The sequence below is a fragment of the Macaca mulatta genome, chromosome 13 (genome assembly GCF_049350105.2).
Source record: "Macaca mulatta isolate MMU2019108-1 chromosome 13, T2T-MMU8v2.0, whole genome shotgun sequence".
Lineage (NCBI taxonomy): Eukaryota > Metazoa > Chordata > Mammalia > Primates > Cercopithecidae > Macaca > Macaca mulatta.
The window spans coordinates 113,103,643-113,126,409 of record NC_133418.1 but is presented as its reverse complement, the minus strand read 5'-3'; the positions used below and the strand labels follow the sequence as shown (position 1 = coordinate 113,126,409).

At 45.2% G+C, this 22,767-nt stretch overlaps 1 protein-coding gene across 3 annotated transcripts in view; it reads left to right on the top strand.

The window, feature by feature from the left end:
- Positions 1 to 22,767, top strand: part of LPIN1 (lipin 1) — a 143,265-nt gene that overhangs the window by 31,735 nt on the left and 88,763 nt on the right. For all 3 annotated transcript variants that reach the window (XM_015111738.3, XM_028831962.2, XM_015111731.3), the window contains exon 2: positions 4,828 to 4,884. In XM_015111738.3, coding sequence (XP_014967224.3) covers positions 4,828 to 4,884 — 57 coding nt within the window. The remainder of the gene's footprint in view (positions 1 to 4,827; positions 4,885 to 22,767) is intronic.

Genomic DNA, 22,767 nt, shown 5'->3' with positions numbered 1-22,767 from the left:
ATTGGACTGTGATTGGGTTTTCCCATGAAAGCAGACTGTATAAACCAACAATAATGCCTTTAGGTCCTGAGTTATATGCTGCCATTGTTTCTTCAGTTATGCTATAGTTTTCTCTGCCTTTCTTGTCCTGGAAAAGCTGACTTTGGTAGTACTGTTTCTACATGAAAATGTTACCCTGCTTTTACAAAAATTTACAAATGAATGTTGGACACCCCATTTGTAAACTGGGAGCAGCCTGCACTTTGGGCCTGATTATCTGGAAACATTACTCTCTGTGAATTCTCTCTCTCTTTTCCTTCTGTGTTTGTGAGATGTCTGCTGTTTAAATATTGCACCATCAATGAAACAGCAGCAAGAGCTTTGGAGTCCCACAGATCTGAATGTGAATTTGGACGTAGGCTCCAGATATGTGACTTCCAGCAAATCATGGCAAGAACTGTAGCAGTGAGCCCAGCCACATGAAGATTACAAGCAACTGTGACCTGGGTCTTAATCTGAATGAGGCTGTGATTGGAATTCAATTTCAGCTTCATTGAGTATCTACCATGAGCTGGTTACTTTCAAGTACATTTCCCATCTGACTCTCATAGCAGAACTTACATGAGGTAGGTAGTATCATGTAAGTTCTTTAGGAGAGAAAACTGAAACTCAGAGAGGGTAACACAATGGTCAGTATGATTCTACTCTGAAGTGGCAGAGGCTCTGACTAAGACCAGTCTTGGAGGTTCTATTTCAAGTACTTTTTACACAGTAATAATTGGCATGGTCAAGGGAGCAAGCAAACAACATAACCCAGAGAAAGAAGGCAGGAAAGTGTCCATCTTCCTTTTGCTCATCTATCTACATTTACTGTGTTCATTCTCTAAGCCTTTTTCCATTTTTTCTATTTATCACATCTATCTATCCATCTATCTATCTATCTATCTATCTATCTATCTATCTATCTATCTATCTATCTATCTAATCTATCACCTGTCTATCCTTTGCTGTATATATCCATAGACAAAAAATGGTTCAAAACACAACAGGATTTCTGTTGTAGCCAGATTGGGCTATTATAAGAAAAATATCATAAACTGGGTGACTTAAATAACTCAAATTGATCTCTCATAGTTCTGGAGGCTAGAAGACCAAGATCAGGTGCCAGCATGGTCAGGTTCTGGTGAGGGCTCTCTTTCAGGGTTTGCAAACAGCTGCCTTCTTGCTGTATCTTCACATAGCAGAGTGAGATTATCTTTCTCCTGTCTCTTTTTGTAAGGGGAGTAATCCAATTTATGAAGGCTCTATCTTCATCACCTAATAACCCCCCACCTTCTGCAAGGCCATACCTCCAAATACCATCGCCTTGGGGATTAGAACTTCATTATATGCATTTATGGTGGCAAGGGTATGGGTGGGGACACAAATATTCAATCCATAGCAGTTACATAAATCTATGTTAAATGAGAAATAAAAGGAAGAAAGAAATCAAGACAAACAATAGAGTTGAGAAGGAGGCTAACACAAGCATGCGTTTCCTGGAGTCTGATCACACTGAAAACAGGAATGTGGCTCTGGTAGCCAATGCACTGAACAAGGATCTGAACAATCATGCAGCTCATGATATAAGCAAGGTAGAAGCAAACCAGCTGCTCGGAAGATGCTCACCTATTTCTGACCTTGAATCTTCCACTTCATGACAATCATCCAGGAGTAGCCACTGACATCTGTATGGTACGTTACTATTTTCACAGTATTCTATCTTTTGCTTCTCACATCAGTTAAGGTAAGTATTTTATTGTTAACCTTTCTTTACAAATGAGAATATTGAGGCTTAGAAAGGTAATTTATTGCCCAAGGCCACACAGCTCCTAGTAGAAAAACTGGAGTTAAAAGCCAGGTTCATTTTTGGCTTCCACCATGACTGCCAACTGCTTGATGCCAGAATCCAAATGGCTGAGCTTCACATTTTATATTGGAATTTCGAATTACAACAGACAAATAGTTGTGGGCAGAATGAGCCTATTTTCTTCTTAGCTGTGAAAGAAATTATTGTTGAAATATACTGGGTCACCATTTTTGGTGCTTTTGTGTTTATATTTAATCTCTGAATTCAAACCAGACTCTTGAGGGTCAGAGATATTGCTCCTCTGGCAGTGCAAGAATATATCTTGTGTTTGATTTAAAACTTCATTTGAATTGGTGCCAAATCCAAACACTGTGAATTTAAACTGCTGGCAGCTTTCCTAGCCTACCTCGTGAGTGTGAAATCAATCCAACTATTGTAGGCAGAGAATTCTGGTGCCCGTGTGACTGTGTTGGTGGCCCCTGAAGAATTTGAGTTGGATGGTCCAGAACATCTGTACCCAAGTTGCATGACTTTTTGTGGCATGCTGAAATATTCCAGAGGAGCTGAAATAGAAGCAGCAACTGGATTCCAAGAAGTGTTTCAAATGCATTGCTCTGTTGAAATGAGGACTTCATTAGCTTCCATATTAAGCAACATATAGATAAAGAAATCAACGGCCTTACCCCTGCTTCCCCAGCAAGGATCCAGATTGGATAGAATCCTATAACACACATCTGCCTTCTTTCCCAGGTTCTGTCTTAAAGGAAAATCTATCCTTTTTATTTTGGATGTGGTTCCAGGAGACTATTCCTCCCTAAATTCATCCCTCTTGCTTTCCTAATTTAGTGAGAGAGATAATCATCTACCTAGTCACCCAGACTAGAAACTTCAGGCATCCTTGAAAGTTCCCTGTACTTCAATCCCCCAATCCAAGTTGCATATCATTTCCTGGTGATTCTACCATGTGGATGTGTTCAGAGCTCGTCTTCCTCTTTGTCCCACCATCGTCACCTTTGTCCATATCCCAGCCATCCTTTGCTAGAATAACCTTCAAGTTCACTTCTCTGCCTCGAATGCACCCCCCATTCGGAGGTCAGCGTGGTCCTTGTAAGACACAGATCTGATCATCCCTCCCTTCCTCTGTAGTCCCCAGTGGTGCACAGTGACTCCTCTCACACTGCTCTGAGAGCCTCAAGGTTTCTGTAACCAAGACTCCAGGCCCCTTCCCCATTTGACCATAGCCATTGCCCTTTTTTCTAATTACATAATGGGCTCCAGCAAGAGTTGTTGTCTGAGGAGGGCATTCTTAAAAAAATGAAACTGGCTGGCTTAGAGCACAAGGCCAGAGGTCCTCCTGGGGGCATGTGAGGCCCTTGCCGTGCCGGTCTCACTCTCCCCTGCCTGCTTGCCCCGTGGTCCCCCCGGCACCCCCTCATGCCTCCTGCATGTGCGCAACTACTCTGGAGTCACGAGGGGCACCTTGCTGTTCCCAACACATGTGCGATGACTTTGTTTCTTTGAACATGCTCTCTGCTCTGCTTGGAGCAGCCTTTCTTGTCCTCTCCTCTCCCAGAGTTCCCACTCACCCTGCAGAGGCAGTTCAACTGTCCCCTCTTCAGAAGGCACGGAACCTTCCCTGCATTACCCATGGGCAGACGCTTAACTTCCTCCTCTGTGCTTTCTCGTCTTCCTGCCCTCCACTAGCTTATGAGTGACTTATGGACAAGATTTGCATCTCATTTGTTGCTGTGTTCCCAGTACCTAGCAAAGTACATGACCCCTAGAGCTATTCTCTGTCATGATGTAAAGCAACACCATTAACTAACAGTCAGTCAACAAATATGTGCTGGAAAAGTTAAGTGGGTCAGATGAATATGAGGTGGGGTGCAGGGCCAAGGAGGGACAGGACAGGGGAAGAGGGTTAGGGGCTTCTGGAGCTGTTTATTCTGGGCTATTGGCAGTTGAACTCAGAGCACACATGTTTTTCAGTATAATTTAAGTATAATTTTAGGCCTAGGACAATACATCCCTCAGGAAGGCTGGGCCTACTCTGTGTGCCATTTGTGCAGTTCTAACTGGGACACTTGTGAGAAAGGGGTACTGCACATGTCCTACCTGCTAGGATAACGCCATGCCAACAGTCCTAATAGCTAGTACCTGAATTGGGCTTTGCCTTTTTGCCTGAATGAATTCATTTAATGCTCACAATAACTCCCATCGCTCGGCAGGGCAGGGGTTGTTGTTACCTACATTTTACAGGTGAGAAAACAAGTCCTGTGGCTAAGAAACAGCAGAGGCAGCACTTGAGTCATGTCTTCTGACTTCCAATTCCATCATTTTTTCATGCCGCCTGACCTCCTTATACTTTTATCAATAGGATCCACGTGCTTTGGGGAGGAAGTGAAGATGAAGAAAGAGTGAAGGAGTAAGAGAGACAGGGCATTTCCAACCTCATAACGTACCCTATGTAATTGACACAACATAGTTGAATGTGCTCAAAGAAAAGACACCACATTCTTTTTTGTTTGTGTATTTGAGATGGATTTTCGCTCTTTTGCTCAGGCTGGAGTGAATAGGCATGATCTCGGCTCACTGCAACCTCCGCCCCTGGGTTTCAAGTGATTCTCCTTCCTCAGCCTCCTGAATAGCTGGGATTATAGCTGCCCACCACCATGCCCAGCTAATTTTTGTATTTTTAGTAGAGACAGGATTTCACCATGTTGGCCAGGCTGGTCTCAAACTCCTGACCTCAGGTGATCTGCCTGCCTTGGCCTCCCAAAGTGCTGGGATTACAGGCATGAGCCACTGCGCCCAGCCACACATTCTTCTTTCTAATTTATTTTTTTAAATTGACATATAGCTTACATACCACCGAATTCACCATGTTGAAGTGTAGAGTTCAGTGAGTTTTTAGTATGTTGGCAGAGTTATGCAACCATTACCACCACCTAATTCCAGAACATTTCTATTAATTAATTTCTAATGTTTTTGTTTTTCAGATTCCAATAATGAGAGACCCTGGGTGGATTCGAAATGTATGGTCTTCAAACATTAATGTGAGTGCCGTTGTGATAGAATGTCCTCATTACGCTTTTACATTTTAAGATTAGAGAAAATACTCCATGTCCAGCTGCGGTTTGTTGCTGTGGATATCTGCAGTCTCCAAAACAGGGCTATTCCTTTCCGTTGATGCTTTCAGAGATTGCCCGCAGCACTTTCTGGAAGCTTGATTAGCTCTCCACGGAGCTGCGAACATTTTGGCTGTTTCCTAATCTCTTCTTCCTGAGATGAATCCTCCTCCAGGCAGAGATAGGATTTTGTCACCTCCCTGATTAAAAAACTTTCAGTGGCTCCCCAGTGTCAAGAGGAAGAGGTCTGCATTCACACTCATGTCATTGGTTGCCCTTACCGGATGGTCGTTACCGCAAATGCAGTTGCACACGTCTAATGAGAGCCCTTGCCCCATGCCCGAGCCCCTCAACGCCCTTACCCAGATTCTGCCTCTTCCTCCCACCGCAGCCTCTTTGCCTTGCACCTGGTTCCCAGGCGTTGGCCCAGCCCCTTCAGCATCTCTGGGATTGTTTTTCATGCTTTGCTCTCTGTCTGCCCCCGAGGCTGTCGTTCTGGCCCTTCCTAGACCCCATGTTCCACAGCCCAAAGGCCATCATTACCCTCACCCCTCAAACTCTCTGAGCCTCTACTGTTTGCGTAGGAAGATATTTTGTTTACACCCCACTCCCGGCACTCCCAGAGGTGGTCCCAAACTCCCTCTCCAGTTCCTTTCTCCTCGGGCCTTCACCCTGCCCTGGAGCTATAGCTGAAGCTTCAGGGGCATCATGTAATTTGCTGCAGGCCCACAGATCTTACCCCTGGGATGCTTCCACTGTGGGGAAGAGGCGGAGGCAGCATGTGTGGGTAGGGAGGCTCCAGAGGGGCTGTGGAATGGTGCAGGGTAGAAGCGATGACACCGGAATGCTTAGTGTCCCTACTGTGGCCTGGCCCAAGCCTTGTGGCTACGGAACAAAAGTAACACTTAGTCTCCACTCTTGAGGAGCCCACAGTTAGAAAGGGACACTGAAACAGAGAGTCACCAAGGATTCGCAGAGGACACCCGAGGCTCAGCGCAGCCGCAGGCAGAGTGAGAGGTTCGTTGTTGAGACGAATCCAGAGGCGTCAGTGATTTGGATAAAGAAGGCTGCGAGGAAGGCCTGGCCTGGGCACTCTGTGAGGAGCAGAAATTTTATCTCCAAGGGGATTGGCAGGGACTGAGGCCAAATGGAGGCCAGGAATCCTGAGGAGAGAGCAGTTAGTGGCAGTTATGTCTGGAGGGAGAAAAGCCTCGGTCTGTGAGAAGGTGCAGGAAATCGAAGTGAGTGACCCCCTTCACCTGTGGGTGGGAGTGCAGACCCCATAGTCATGGAGGTGGCCTCGGGCAGCTTCCCGTGGTTCAGTCCCAATCTCCAGACTGTGGGGCAGGAGCCCATGGCTACCAGGTTTCCAGCCCAGCTTCTGGCCCGACGTGCAGGACACACGAGAGGCAGGTAAGGAAAGGCAATCCGCTGGCCTCCATCCCCACTCTGCACAGAGCTGGGCTCCCAGCAACACAGGGAGCTCAGGACGGGAGGCACCAAGCAGGAGGCTCCTGCTTCAAGGGTGAAATTACAGAAAGCCGCCACCATCCATGGTAGGGGTGTTGGATCAGGAGTGCAAAATCTGGGTCATGGCTCTACTACTTACAGCATGTGTGACATTGAGCAAGTTACCTGACTTCTCTGAGTTGCATTCCACATGCTTACAGCAGGATTTCATTGAATCCTAAGCTTGCTGTTCACCACAGGCCTCATGGGAGGGAAGAAGTAGGGCTTGTAACAGCTTGCGTGGGTGGGGGGTTCAGAAGTAATTTCAGAAAAATGCTTCCAAGAGAAGGTGAGTGTTCTGCAGCGTATTGAAAGAGCCGTACCAGTTGACCAAGCACAGAGGTAAGAAACAGTACAGTGTCTTTGAGATCTGGGGGATGTGATTGGAAGAGGGGATGAAAATGGAGGAGGAGGATGGGCACTGATGAGAGGAGGCCTCGTCTGCTTTTCTGAGGACCTTGAACTTTATCCTACAGATAATGGTATGTGAGGGGCCGGGGCAGGCGGATTGAAAGGCCCCAAGCAGGCAAACCTTCCAGATCTGCAGCCCTGTGAGAGTACAGCCATAGGGGTGGGCCTGGAGGCAGGAAAGCAGTTCGGGGTCCACTGTTAGCCTGGCTGAGTGTGAACTGCCCATGGAACTTCCCAAGGCAGGTGACCAGCTGGCAGTTTGATGCATGGTCTGGAGCACGGACTCACACTGGAGGCCGCATGGCATGGGGAGGTGGCTGGGGCATCAGGCAGGCTTCCAACTCACACCTCTCCTTCTATCCCGGCATTGATCATTGATCATTGTTATGTCCTGCTATCCGTAGAAGGTAGGTTCCTAAATTCCACGAATGTTTAGTAATGAGAAAACCAAAAATGAGGAGGAAGGGCAACAGGGGAGAAAATAAGACTCAAAGTCTCTCTTTCCTCCCACTGTCCCTCTCCCTGTCATTCACCCTCTCTCTCCCACTCTCCTCTCTCTCTCTGTGCCTCTCCCTGACACCGTCCCTCTCTCTCCCTCCTTACTAGTGACTGTGCCACTGCACTAGGCACTGGGGACACAGTGATGAGTGTGTTATGGTTAGTCTTTACCTTCTGGAGTTCACCAAGCAGGGGAGGGGATAGCAGGATCATAATGGCAGTGCCATGTGACAGGTGCTATGACAGAGTTGCCCGTAGACTTGTGAATGCAGAGGAGCCAGCGATTCATTCTCCATTGACTGGAGGCATGTTGGAGGGAAAGTTTTTCTCGGAGGTCGAGCTCTTGGTTTGAAGAATGTAGCTGTGGAATACAGAAACCCAAAGAAACACACACACACCAACGCCCCTGCCCCGCTCCATCCCCAAACAAGAGTAAAGACAGCAGAAGGCCTGGAACGCTGGGACAATTTGTTACACCAGAAACAGCAACACCATTTATGTCGTGCCTCCCTCTTGGCTGATGTGTACTTTGATTGTGACATTTCTAATAAGAACAGCAATTCCCAGAATTCTAGCTTATCCTGGCCCAGTTACTGGAAACCGTAGTTTGCTTATTGCTTTTATTTCTTGTCTTTAGGTTTGGGAAAGGACTGGACCTAAATTTGGGTTTTCTTGGAGGGAGCACGTTTTGTCGGGGGAGGAAGTGAAACTTTGTCTAGATTTAGATTTATTTTTGAAAAATGTGATCGAAGCGATTTATGTGACTGGTCCTATAGAATCAACTGGGAAATACTGGCTCACAATGAAGGCCACAGTCTCCTGTTCCTACCCAGTTGATTGACGCGTCTTTGCACACTGCCCTGTGGATTCACGCCTGATAGAGGAGGGTCTGGCTGATTCTACAGAGCATCATATGCCAATGATCTCCTTTCTCACACTGTAGCATTTATGCATAATCTCATCATATTTTAATTTGTTCTGCGTTCAGATACTGCCTTACTTGTAAAGAGTTTTCTTGGTGGGGAGAGGTATGGGGAGTGTTTTTCCTGGAGGTTATGTTTGCCTCTCTCTTTTTTTTTTTTTTTTTTTTTTTTGAGACGGAGTCTCGCTCTGTCGCCCAGGCTGGAGTGCCGTGGCCGGATCTCAGCTCACTGCAAGCTCCGCCTCCTGGGTTTACGCCATTCTCTTGCCTCAGCCTCCCGAGTAGCTGGGACTACAGGCGCCCGCCACCTCGCCCGGCTAGTTTTTTGTATTTTTTAATGGAGACGGGGTTTCACCGTGTTAGCCAGGATGGTCTCGATCTTCTGAACTCGTGATCCGCCCGTCTCGGCCTCCCAAAGTGCTGGCATTACAGGCTTGAGCCACCGCGCCCGGCCGCCTCTCTTTTTTATTGTTAGGAAAAATACTACTCCCTGCCCATCCCCCGCACCCTCCAAACAGACAATGTCCTTAAACTCTGACATTAGCCGATCACGTGGAAACCATCGCATTCTTTATTTTTAAGCTTATTACCTTGTTATCATTGGGATCTATTCCTTCTATTTGGATGACCATATTTTTCATACGGCTTTTAGAATTTTTTTTAAAATTTATTTAGCAAACTTTACATACCATAAATCAGGTGACAGGTTCTTTTCTTCTAAGAGCATTAGAAATATTAACTCATTTATTCCTCACAACGGCCTTCTAAGTTGGTCCCATTATGATTTCTGCTTGAGAGCTGACAAACTGAGCACAGAGAGGCTGAGTCATTTGCTCAAGGTCACACAGCTAGAAAGTGGCAGGGTTAGCATTCAAACCCACAGAGGTTCAGAGACCTTGTTCTTAAGCATTATTCTACCTCTACAAGAAGTTGGTCTCTTTCAGTAGTTTCTAATTCTTTTCATTGCTTCCTTGCTTTTAGTGCCTTTATCACACTCCACACTCTCTAGTTTCCCCAGACCGTCAGCTCCCTGTGTAGGTAACCCTATTTTCCCAGGACCTCTCTCCAGGAGAGCTCTCTCTTCCGCTTGCCCCTAAGTCCTCCCACAGAGCTGCAGCTTGGGAGGCCCTCACTGGAGCTACTGTTACCCAATCGCTGTTTTCGTCTTTCTTAGTTTACTCTTTTACAATAAGCAAAAGCTGGAGTACATTTCCAGGTAACCTCCCAGGAAAAGGGGGTCAGAATATATATATATGTATGTATGTATGTATGTATTTCAGGTGGAGTCTTGCTTTGTTGCCCAGGCTGGAGTGCAGTGGAGCAATCTCAGCTCACTGCAAACTCCGCCCCTTGAGTTCAAGTGATTCACATGCCTTAGCCTCCCGAGTAGCTGGGATTACAGGCGCCTACCACCATGCCCAGCTAATTTTTTGTATTTTTGGTAGAGACAGGGTTTCACCATGTTGGGCAGGCTGGTCTCAAACTCCTGATTTCAAGTGATCTGCCTGCCTCTGCCTCCCAAAGTACTGGGATTACAGGTGTGTGGAGATATACTTTGAATCCTTGCATGTCTTAATCTCTAATTTGGCTTCACATTTGAACTGGGTTGAATTTAGAACTTGAGGTTGATGTTCAGTTCTCACAGAATTTTGTACACATTGTTCCATTACCTTCTAGCAGCAAATGTTCCTTCTATGCCTGTCTGGCTTTCGTTTCTTTGTAGGTGAGCTTTTATTTTACTTTTTCCTATTGGAAGCCTAGGATCTTCTGCTAACTCTTTGTGTCCTGAAACTTCACACTGATGTGCCTGGAAGTAGCCATTTTTCATTCATCTGCTCAGAACTTAGTCTCTTGGGGGACAATTCCCTTCTCCTTTAATAGATATCAGCTGATGAGATATTCCAAGAGATGAAAGTGGAAAAACAAGGAAAGGGTGGTGGCTAAGGACGTAAGGAGTGGTTCTCTATCTCTTTTATCTTCTATTGCCCAACTTTTGGTCTGTGATTTGGCAGATTTTGTAAATTTCACTTTCTATTGTTTGTTATTATTTTCACAATCCCAATTGTTTACTTTTCAAACTCTTTTTTTTTTTTGTTCTCTAATTATTTCTTCTTTACAGCATTATTCTGTTTTTTGTTTTATGAATGAAATAGCATCTCAAATCTGAGCTTCTGATCTGGGGATATTTTTTCCTAGTAATTTCTCTTCTGTTCCCCTCATTGTTTTTATTTTTTCTGGAATTGTTTCCTCTGTTTGTTATTTTTCCTCTTTACATTGCAGGGGTTCCTCAGATGCCTGGCACTTTGTAGTTGTTTTTATTTAGCATGGACGGGATAAAAAAACTTGCCTGGAAGCTCCAACTGATAGAGTTCATTCTGGAATAAAAAGTCCAGGAGCCGGCTGTTATCTGGGGCTCCTGAGGCCAGTGCCTGCTTCAGTTCTGTGGGCAGATGGGCCCCTCCCTCACTGTAGCCCTCTTTGCAGGAAGTCCAGGGTATAGCTTGCTCTATGTTATTTTAGTCAGACTTTCCCTTTGCTTTCACCTTCCAAATTTGATGAAGTATCTTCTCCATTGAAGATACCCCTCCTGTTGTCTACATTGCTGTGAGTTTTAAATTCTGAAGTTTCCTTGAAATTTAATGAGCTAGGCCAGGCGCGATGGCTCACGCCTGTAATCCCAGAACTTTGGGAGGCCGAGGCGGGCGGATCATGAGTTCAGTAGATTGAGACCATCCTGGCTAACACGGTGAAACCCCATCTCTACTGAAAATAGAAAAAATTAGCTGGGCGTAGTGGTGAGCGCCTGTAGTCCCAGCTACTCCGGAGGCTGAAGCAGGAGAATGGTGTGAACCCGAGAGCCGAGATCGCGCCACTGCACTCCAGCCTGGGTGACAGAGCGAGACTCCATCTCAAAAAAAAAAAAAAAAAGAAAGAAAAAAAAAAAAGAAATTTAATGAGCTATCTGGAGTAAAGGGAAAATAAATGCATGTTTGTCTCTTGCTCCATCTGGCATCTGCCCTGGGGTTTTCTTCCTTGCCTAGCATTGTTAACAGAGCTCTTACGCAGGTGCCCCTTAACAGTCACTGAGCTCTTATCTAGAAATGCACTGTGGTGGCCCTTATAGCCAATTGCTTCTTCTTCTTCTTCTTTTTTTTTTTTTTTTTTAAAGCATGAATCATTGTGGCATGGATTAGCGACAGGCACTAGCACAATCAGATATAACGATAATGCATTTAATTGGAATCTTATACAGAATGGCCATTTTTTGTTCAGTGAATTCTGAGTTGTGAATAGAAATGTTGTATTAATGACTCACTTTGGTGTATATTTCCAGTCCTCCCTTTTATCATTCCCTTCTCCCACCCCAGTGGGCAGCTTGCTCTGACTTGCTTGTCCTCCTTTCTCTTGCTGGAGACATTATATATTTACTAGATCTTGCATTCCTAGACCACAGAAGCCTCTCTTAATTGTTTACCCCTACTGTGCCTTGCATCCTAAAATGGCCCACAATAGAGGCAATGATACCTTTAACACCAGTATGTGCCTAGTTCATTTATTTTTATGATGATGAGTATATTTTAATTATAGTTTATTATTTTGATTATGATGAATATCTTTTTGCAACCAGACATGACCCATGATATGGTATTTAAGCATTCATTAAAAAAATTTTGTTGAGCACCTATTAAGGGCCAGGCACTACCCTAGATACTTAAACAGAAAAGGTCTCTTCCCTCCTGTAGCATCTGTTTGCTGGGAAGTAATTCTACAATAATTGTAAGCACAAATAGAATGCTTTAATATGTAACTATTTTGAATAAAAGATATGTGGAACAGCCAGGGTGTCTAACAGGGAGAACTGACATAGCCGGGGAGCTTGGTGATGCTTGAACTAATGTTGAAGAATGAGTGGCTATTGACCAGGTGAAGAAGGGGGAAGATTTGTGTTGAGGCTGAGCTTGCACAAAGCCCCTGTGGTAGAAGGGAATAGAGCAAGTGTGAAGAAATGGAAGCAATGCGGTGCGGCTTAAGCTTAGACCTGGGGAGAAATGGTGGAGCCAGGGCAGCGGTGGCTGCCGACATGTGGTCAGATGTTGGATCCTGGAGCTAGAGCAGTGCGGGTGTCTGGCAGAGTGATGTGTCTCATTCTGAAGCTCTCTAGCTGATCCAGCTGTCTCCTGAGGATGCTGCAGCTGAGTTGAGCATGGACCAAGCAGATGTACGGTGTCAGGTTAGGCATATGAAGCAAGGTGTGAGAGAAGAGAATTCAGACTGAGTAATGCTAGGACAGGGCGAGTCCTTGTCTGCCCATGCCCTGCTCTCTGACTCCATCCCTCTCTTCCATTTGAGATTCCAGAAACTCCCAACTGATTCCTTATCTAGACTGTGCTGAACTCTCCTCAGAACTTCCTCCAATTAGGTTAGTTGTGCCTGAATCTTCACTTACACCTCCCCAGGGAGGGGAGAAAGTATTGGGTGGGATGTTACCTATTTTAAAATCGAGGTGAATTTGCATTAATTCCTTCTTCTGAAATGATATCAATGTCACTTGAGATGATTAGAGATGCCCTGGGGTGTCTCGGACCTGAGATTGACAGTTACTGTACTGCGTGCGTGTGTGTGTGCATGCGTGCATGCATGCATGCATGTGTGCGTGTGTGCGTGCGTGTGTGTGTGTGTGTGTGTGTGTGTCGGGGTGAGGATGCAAGATGATCTGTGCCTGTGAAGTCACCTCATAGAGATGTAAATTATAGGTCATGGCTAAAAGGTGTCCTGGTTGTCCTCTATTTCCCATTGTGTCACTTTCCAGTGTGAGGACTGAGGTCCCCAGGTGACTTGCGCAGGGTCTCACAGTAAGGGACAGAGAACTAGCCAGAACCCAGGTCCCCAGTTCCCCACACCCTATCCAGCACACCCCAGACTCCAGAAGGACCTGTGGGATTTCTTTTTAACCACGCCTATATCCTCACTGTTCTAGGATGAAAAAGTGTAGAGTTTGGTTGAGGCCCAGGGCAAATTTAATGTGGAGATCGGGGACAGTCACTTTTCCTCTGGTGACTTGGGTCACCTCATGGACAGAGCCTGATGTCTGGCCCATGGGCAAATCTGAAACTCAGAACCTTCAGACAGAGTCCTCCTGTCCCTCCTCTTCTCATGGGAGAGAAGCCCTGGTCACCTAGAAGTGTGACACAAACGTCCAAATGTGGAGAGCATCCTCTAAGCAGGGTGGGGAGGGGAGAGGAGAGGAGCTAATGCCAGCTCAGCACAGAGAAGTTCAATGGCAGCTCTCAGAACCCAGACTTGCCCACCTCTGCAACAACCATCATTCATCTGTGGTTGCTTAGGGTGGGAGACAGGAAGCTTAACACAGAATTATCCAATTGGTTTTGCAAGAGATATAGTAGTTCAGTTTGGAAGACAGAGAAAAAGAAGGAGGGAGCTAGTTCATTGAGTTAGGACTGGATAGAGCATTGAAGGAATCTGGCTCCATTTGCTAAGTCATGTTCAAAACCCCTCCACAGCCCCTGTCCAGTTGAGGGTGCAGCTGGGGGCTTCCAGATCACCTTTATGCAGGCCTGACTTGCTCATAGGTCCTTTTCATGATGAACCCAAATCCACCCAGCTCCATCCTTCATAGCCTTTGAGATTACAGACAAATATCATCCTTCCCCTGAATGCCAGCCCTTAGACACTAGGCCTCCACATCTCCATCTCCCATTCCTCACATGGGGTTTTCTTTTGTAGATTAAGCAGCTTCAGATATCATACTTAGACCATGGTTTGCCCACCCCTTTCGTCCTGCATCATTCTCTTCCAAACTGGAGAGCCATCATCCTCACAGCTCTGCGGTGTAATGGTCAGTAGGGACAGTAGGGACTGCAGTTTGTTAAGGTTGGCATGACCTGCAGAGAAGCCTAGGAGAAGTGAATTCCTTTGTTTCGGGCTAATAGATGTGCAGCCCAAGATTACAGGGTTGGGAAAATGCAAAGCTACGTGATCTTACTCTAAGGCTGGTGGAAGTGTTATGTAGCCGGAATCTTGTAGCCCACTGAACATGCAGGCTTCAGTAACACCCCTTCCAGTCTCAGTAGAATACTGTACACTTTTGAGAACGAGAATCATGATTTCAGAAGCAAGTGATTGTTTTTTAGCTCCCAAATTTTAATAAGGAAGGGTTGACATGATCTGGAAATATTACAGAAGAGCCTAGCACTTAGAACAAATGATTGGTAAATATTTTAGGAATAATCACACTCTCTTATATAGAACAACTGAATGTGCTAGATTAGCATATGATTTAAAAGGTGCTGCTGCATAATAAAAAGTCAACAAGGTAATGTACAAATCCCACGCTGTTACTAGAAACTACTGCCCTGCCTTTGAACATTAGAGCGTGCTTTGTAGGACTCTGCAGTGAACGTGCATCTATCCAAGGTACCATGAACTAGAGACAAAAGAAAAAAAAATCTCTTCCCTGTAATAACTTGCCTTCCAAATGTGGCTTTTCCATCAAAGTTCAAAAGCACTGTTCAAAGTGGGGAGGGGCAAGCAGGTTTTGTATGCCTGGAAGATCAAGAGAGTAGGCTCGACTCTGCATTTTCCCAAAGGGATGACCCATGGTTCATGAACTGATATTTCTAAGTTGCACCTTCTATCCTGAATGTAGAGATTTGGTACTAGACATAGTGATGGTGCCAGAGTCTTGCTAATGAGAAGAAAACCCCCTCGAATCCTAAGCATCTATGTAAAGACTGGGAAGGAGGGCCGGACGCGGTGGCTCATGCCTGTAATCCCAGCACTTTGGGATGCCGATGCGGGTGGATCACGAGGTCAGGAGATCGAGACCATCCTGGCTAACACGTTGAAATCCCGTCTGTACTAAAAATACAAAAAATTAGCTGGGTGTGGTGGCAGGTGCCTGTAGTTCCAGCTACTTGGGAGGCTGAGGCAGGGGAATGGCTTGAACTCGGGAGACAGAGCTTGCAGTGAGCCGAGATCGCGCCACTGCACTCCAGCCTAGGCGACAGAGCGAGACTCCATCTCAAAAAAAAAAAAACAAAATAAAACAAACAAAAAACAAAACAAAATAAAACAGAAAAACTGGGAATGAGGAGCATAGGGATGTTCCTTGCTGTTCCGTGAAAAGTTTGGGCTCCCAGGGTCACGCCCGAGCAGACTTCTGATGCTTAAGTGGCAGTTCCATCATATTTTAAAGGATTCCATTCTGTTGAATAACTTTCCATTTTAGCATGTTAAAAACTTCTAATTTTAGTTGATTTGACAATAATTCAAAAATTATGTACTGTAATTATTCATCATTTTATCCCTCTGATTTAGGCATTTCAAAGAGCTCATATATAGGGACTTGATGCCTTTTCTATTCAACAACATTTATTACAAAACTCTCAAAATCAAACTTAGTAGATACTGTCAAATTTCCGTAATTCCCTCCCTCAATGTTTTTCTCAGTTTGTTGGAGTGCAACATTCTGAATTAAAAATCTCTTCTAGTTAGCTTGCTGTGAATTCAGAAATCAGTGAAGAGAAATTTGATTTCGTGACAGAACCTGCCCCTGCTGTAATCCAAGCCTTCTATCAGCCTCTGCTGTGGATGAGACTCCAGTCTGAATCCAGGGCTGGTCTCCTGCATGCTCCCTCCTGAAGCCTTGCTCACTCCTCTTCATCTCTTTCTCTTCTCCTCTGAGCACCACCAAATGCTGATGTCATAGTGCCCCTGGGGAGCATCAGAATCCTGCCGCCCAACAATGGCCTTTCCCGGGAGAGCCCGTGCCCAGGGCACGCATAAGAGCAAGCTGGAGAGGGAGAGAGGATGGGAGGGGAAGAGGTGGCCTGAGGGAAGGAACAGGAGGGAAGAGAGAATGAAGGGCAAGACCGGGACCAGCCATGCCTGTCCTAACAGCAGCCACCCAGCGGTGGCCCAGCCTGCTGAGAACTAGAAAATCAGAAGAAAAAGGAGAATCCACCAGGAGACCCAGGTTCCCATGAGCAGGGGCCTTTATCTAAAGTTAATGGAAGCTGAGCCGGGTCCTGACAATGTACCTTCTGATGGGGAGATGAGACTTTCCTCTGAAAGCTAAGGTAAAGGGCAGGCAGGGAGGGTGGGGAATCACGATGCTTCCGGAGCTTCCGGGTGACGCAGGTCAACATGTCCCCCCTCGGGCTTCCCAGGCACTGGCTTGCTGAAGGGGGCAGTGACTGGAATTTGGGGAGGCTGGAGCCGTGCAACAAGACTGGGAGTTTTGATTTTGTTCTCCGTTTGCTGGTTCGCTCTGGGCTTTTAGACAGGTCTCGCCAGCTTTTCAGTGTAACTGGATGCTTTCTCAAGGAATTCTTGTAAGAATCATAAACTATGGTCCATATTTATAAAATTCTAATGTAGACAATAATTTTTCCCAGTATTTTACTAACATGGGGAATGCGAAGGAATTGCCATTAGATGCATGGGCCAGCCTGTGATGTTGAGAGTATTTTCAGGGACAGGGAACTCTCCAAGTTGGATCCTTACAGGAATCCTCAGAGCCTAATTCCTCTCAGAGGGATGAGAACAGTAGGGACAGGAACTTCAATTCCCAAACCAGGGCCCAGAGAGAGCCCACAGCACCATTGGAAGTAGGTGATGTCTGTCTCTGGGTCCCCTCACCCTTTCCTGACTTGATCCTTTTTCTCTCTCGATGGGAAAGAGGGGTCCCTAGAATTTTATGTACCCCTGGGAACCATTAATCATGCAAAAACAATCGGCAAAAACACATTTATAGGAAGCGCAGTTCCACTGGGATTTTAAAGTAGTAGATGTTTTTGTTTGTTCTGTTTTGTTTCTGAGTTGGGAAAAGGTGGCTGTCAGAGACTTTTCGAAGCAGCCAGCCAGCGCGGTCTGACACTCCAGGGCTCCTGACAGGGAAACATGTGGGCACAATCCTGGAATCACTTTTTTCTCCCTGGATTTCTTGCCCTTCTTTTATGGATGAATGTGGAAACAAATGAAGATTCAGCTTTCCTAAATCCAAGAAGGACATTTAAGAGAGAAAGCTACAAGGACTCTCATCTCACAGGGTGGGATCAAGACTTAACGCACTGCAGAGAGGCTGCCGTGGCCCCACCTCGAGCCTGAGTGGTGACTGGTGGCGTTATTACTGGAGTGATCCATTCTCATAGACTCAAAATGATGGAAATGCACTGTCCCTTCCTCAGTTCTCCATGGCAGTCAATCTATGGTCATTGCTTGACCTGATCACCAACCATCTGGACCATCATAGAAGCCCTTTCTACCTCAGCTGCTGCCTGGCATATGAAATGTCCACCATAGCCAGATTCATTTACTTAAACAGGGGTTTCATAATGTTTTACTTCCTGCTTAGAAGCTTTTAATGGCTCTCCAGGACCTTCAGGATAAAACGCTAACTCCTTAGGCTGCCATCTGAGGCCATGACAAATCGGTCTCAGCCTGTCTTCCCATATTAACGGCTCAACAAACCCATAGGGCTGTTTGATAACCTGCAAGTGAATCCTAAACACGTTTTGAACTTTCCCATTGCCTAAGGTTTGCTAAACGTGTGGCTCCACTATTACTCCCAGCCACGCTCTCCCCTGTCCCCCATCTCTTCTCTGCTCATCTCTCCTGGTTGTCGTCCAAAGCTCCTCCAGGTCTGGATCAGATCTCGTCTGTTTAAGAGCAGCCTCAGCCTCTCTTCCCACCCCAGCACCCCCTCAACCCTCCCCCTCCCAAACTCCTCGAGCCTCTGGGACTTTGGCAGCCATGTGATAGTAGGCATATGTGGCAACGTTGAGCCAGTTATTTTTTTTTTTAAATAAGCCACAGAATTGATTCAAATGTTGCCAGTTTTTCTACTAGTGTAGGTTTTCTGGTCCATTGTATGAAAAGCAACAATGAAAGGAATCCAAAAGATCTCCTTGACACAATCAAACTGAAATTCAGTGCGATTAAATGTCTTGACAAAGTCACACAGCTAGCAAGGGGCAGGGCTGGGACACAAAGCCAACCTTTCTGATGTCAAATCCTGTGTTCTTTCTCCTGTACCACGCTTGATGATTCTACACAGGAAAGAGTATTGTGCATTTGGCCATGAATCAAAAGAGACCAGTTTGTATTAAATTAGAGACCTTCATTCACATTGCAATATGACATTTCAAAGCTACTGTTAGAGCATAAGGGACTGTAACCAATGACCACCTTTTCTTCTCCTGTCCTCTAACCAATGACCACCTTTTCTTCTCCTGTCCTCACTCACACGCTTTGAGAACACATAGGATGAGGGATGGATGATAGTAATAATAACGTGACAGAGAGAAACTCACCCTTTTTTATAGCCAAGCAAATACAACCCATTGCATACATGTTGTGAAGATAAACCATAACTAGTCCTCAAGTAAGAGCACTTGACAGCACCCTTTATCCTTCTTAGTTCATCTTGAAATCACCTAGTAATCTGCATTAGCTAATTGCTTTTACCCAAGACCCAAGAGGGGAAAAAAAAGCCATCCAGACAGGAGATAGTTTTGCATCTTGGAGCAAGTCCCCTGCAGAATAGGTTCTCTCTTACCTTCTCAAGGAATTAGGAGAAGATGGGGTCTGTCTTCCCTCATGTTTACATTTCAAAGAGGTGGCCTCCAGGTCTCTTAGGAAACACTCCTGAGTTTTACAGGTGGCCACAGGCTTAGTTAGCTTTTCAAAAGATTTACAACATCTCAAAGGGACAGAGAAAGAATTTACAATGACACGTGTCCTACAGTAAATGCTCTCAGAGAAGGAGGAGGAAAGCAGTCTCTTTCCCTTATTGCATGAAAGATAATTCAAAACAGGTTTTTGATTTGTATTTACCCTTGCATTAGAAAGGAAGAGTTGAGCTACAGCTGCACAGCTCCTTTGACGAGACAGAAGGAACAAGGGATGCAGACACCAGAAGGTTATTCAGAAAGTGTTCCTGGCTGGGCGCGATGGCTCAGGCCTGTAATCCCAGCACTTTGGGAGGCTGAGGCGGGCGGATTACCTGAGGTCAGGAGTTTGTGACCAGCCTGGCCAACATGGTGAAACCCCGTCTCTACTAAAAATACAAAAATTAGCCGGGCGTGGTGGCACACGCCCGTAATCCCAGCTACTCAGGAGGCTGAGACAGGAGAATTGCTTGAGCCCAGGAAACAGAGGTTGCAGTGATCCGAGATTGTGGCCACTGCACTCCAGCCTAGGTGACAGAGCAAGACTCTGTCTCAAAAAAAAAAAAAAAAAAAAAAAGAAGAAGAAAGTGTTCCCATGGCACCCTTGGAGGGGGATAATGTTCCTCTTACATCTTTGATGCTCCTTTTAGAAGTATGTGGTTTTATTATATATTATATTAATGTTAGGCTTTAGGTTAAAGGAAAATTCAATTTTGCTTTCCTAAGGACACAGGAACACGTATTTGAATCTAGGAGATTGACAATAGCTCTCCTAAGGGTCTGTCCCTTTCCTGTGCTAGCTTAGCTTAGCCAATCAACCCATTAGTCCTTCAGCAAGTCTTCTGAGACCTTTCTGTGGGTCTGGCGTACACTGGACACTGTGGAATAGGGGAAATGTGAGACGAATGAAGTCCTCAGAGTGTAGTTATTCTCCTCACCAACCCCAGGTTCTAGGTCAATGATGAAACGGGTGCGTGCCAAAGTGAATGGCAATAGGCAAACAGCATTTACATTCTTCCCATGAAATGATATGATTTGTTAGCATATTCAGTCTCTTTCTGCTTTCCTAGTTCATTCTTTTGAGCTGATAAATGGTTATATCACTTAATACTGTAGATTCTATCTTCAAAGGTCTATCTGCTAAGGCATTTAGTGGCTGAGCTATGACTCCGGGGGGCTGGCTCAGGTGTCCTAGTACCGTCACAGGTTGCACAGTGTCTTTGCAGAAGCCTGATTTTATTTGGAAGTCAGCTTCCCTCACTGAGGCCAGACACTGGGTCACTCAACTGACTGACGCCTTAGTTTTGGGGTTCCAGTTTCTACAGCTGGTTGATGAGCTCTGTGTTAGGGCAGCCCGGGGAAGAACTGAGCATTGGGGTGCCTTCAGTCCAGGTTGATTTTGTGGATTTGAAATCACTCTGTAAAACATCAAACTGTACCTCATAAATATGTAAAGTTACAATGTGTCAATTTTTAAAATTCTGTACAGCCATTAATTATGCAATAAAATAAGTATGCATTAAAAAAAAAAAAAAAGAAAGAAATCACTCTGATGCCCTTTAGGATGCGAGCATCTTTTCAGGTCTTTTTAGAATGCTGTCTTAGGTCAGGCTGCTAGAACACCTATCATAGGCTGGGTGGCTTAAACCACAGAAATTTCTATCTCATGGTTCTGGAGACTGGACCTCTGCCACCGGGGTGCCAGCATGGTTGGGTTCTAGCGATGCCCACTTTCCTTGGCTTGCAGACAGCTGCCTTCTCCCACTGTCCTCACATGACACAGAGTGAGCTCTGGTCTCCTCTTCTTACAAGGGCACAAATCCCATCATGGAGGTCTTGCCCTCAAGAGCTCATCTAAACCTAATTACCTCCCAAAGGCTCCACCTCGTCATACCATCACACTGGGGACTAGGGCTTCAACAGATGAATTTTGGGGGGCACAAAGATTCAATCCATAGCAGATGCATTTCTCAGTTGAAGCTAAAAAGCAATTCCAAAAATGTTTTCTTCTTTGGTAGATTCATACGGTATACACTGCTATGACCTTGCCAATGATTAAAATATTAGAAATTTAGAAATACCCATTGTAGTCACTGTCCCCAGTCCCCTAAGTGGCCTCATTCCTGTCACCTCATCTCTTCTCTTAGATTTGCCCCCTTCGCTTTGCAACCCTCTCCATAAGCCAGCAGGTCCCTGCTCTGCTGTGGCTGGTGTTTGCTCTGATTGGCTCATGCTCATTGCATGCCTAATAGTTTGAATATCATCCCTGGGACTGGCAAAGGAGACACTGTGGACTACAAGGCTGGGGAAAGCTGGGAAGAAGGATGAAGCCTGGAGTGCTAAACGCAGATGTGCTGATCTGAAGTGTATGCCAAAGGACATCACCTTTATAGGGAAGTGGACCAGGAGGAGGGAGCGAGATAATGTCAGATTAGAAGTGAGGGTGTGACATCTACAGCCATCTGATCTTTGACAAACCTGACAAAACAAGCAATGGTGAAAGGATTCCCTATTTAATAAATGGTGTTGGGAAAACTGGTTAGCCATATGCAGAAAACTGAAACTGGACCCCTTCCTTACACTTTATACAAAAATTAACTCAAGATGGATTAAAGACTTAAACGTAAGACCTAAAACCATAAAAACGCTAGAAGAAAACCTGAGCAATACCATTCAGGACATAGGCATGGACAAAGACTTCATGACTAAAACACCAAAAGCAATGGCAACAAAAGCCAACATTGACAAATGGGATCTAATTAAACTAAAGAGCTTTTGTACAGCAAAATAAACTAGCATCAGAGTGAACAGACAACCTATAGAATGGGAGAAAATTTTTGCAGTCTACCCATCTGACAAAGGGCTAATATCCAGAATCTGAAAGGACCTTAAACAAATTTACAAGAAAAAACCAAACAGCGCCATCAAAAAGTGAGCAAAGGATATGAACAGACACTTCTGAAAAGAAGACATTTATGTGGCCAACAAACGTATGAAAAAAAGCTCTTCATCACTGATCATTAGAGAAATGCAAATCAAAACCACAATGAGATACCATCTCATGCCAGTTAGAATGGCAATCATTAAAAAGTCAGGAAACAACAGATGCTGGAGAGGATGTGCAGAAATAGGAACGCTTTTACACTGTTGGTGGGAGTAAATTAGTTCAAACATTGTGGAAGACAGTGTAGCGATTCCTAAGGGATTTAGAACCAGAAATCCCATTTGACCCAGCAATCCCATTACTGGGTATATACCCAAAGATTATAAATCATTCTGCTATAAAGACATAGCACACGTATGTTTATTGCGGCACTTTTTACAACAGTAAAGACTTGGAACCAACCTAAATGCCCATCAATGATAGACTGGATAAAGCAAAAATGGCACATGTAGACCATGGAATACTATGCAGCCATAAAAAAGGATGAGTTCATGTCCTTTGCAGGGACATGGATGAAGCTGGAAACCATCATTCTCAGCAAATTAACACAGGAACAGAAAACCAAACACCGCAGGCTCTCACTCATAAGTGGGAGTTGAACAATGAGAACACATGGACACAGGGAGGGGAACATCACACACTGGGGCCTGTCAGGGGATGAGGGGCTAGGGGACGGATAGCATTAGGAGAAACACCTAATGCAGATGACGGGTTGATGGGTGCAGCAAATCACCATGGCATGTGTATACCTATGTAACAAACCTGCACGTTCTGCACATGTATCCCAGAACTTAAATTATAATTAAAAAAAAAAGAAGAGGGGAGGGTGTGAGTCT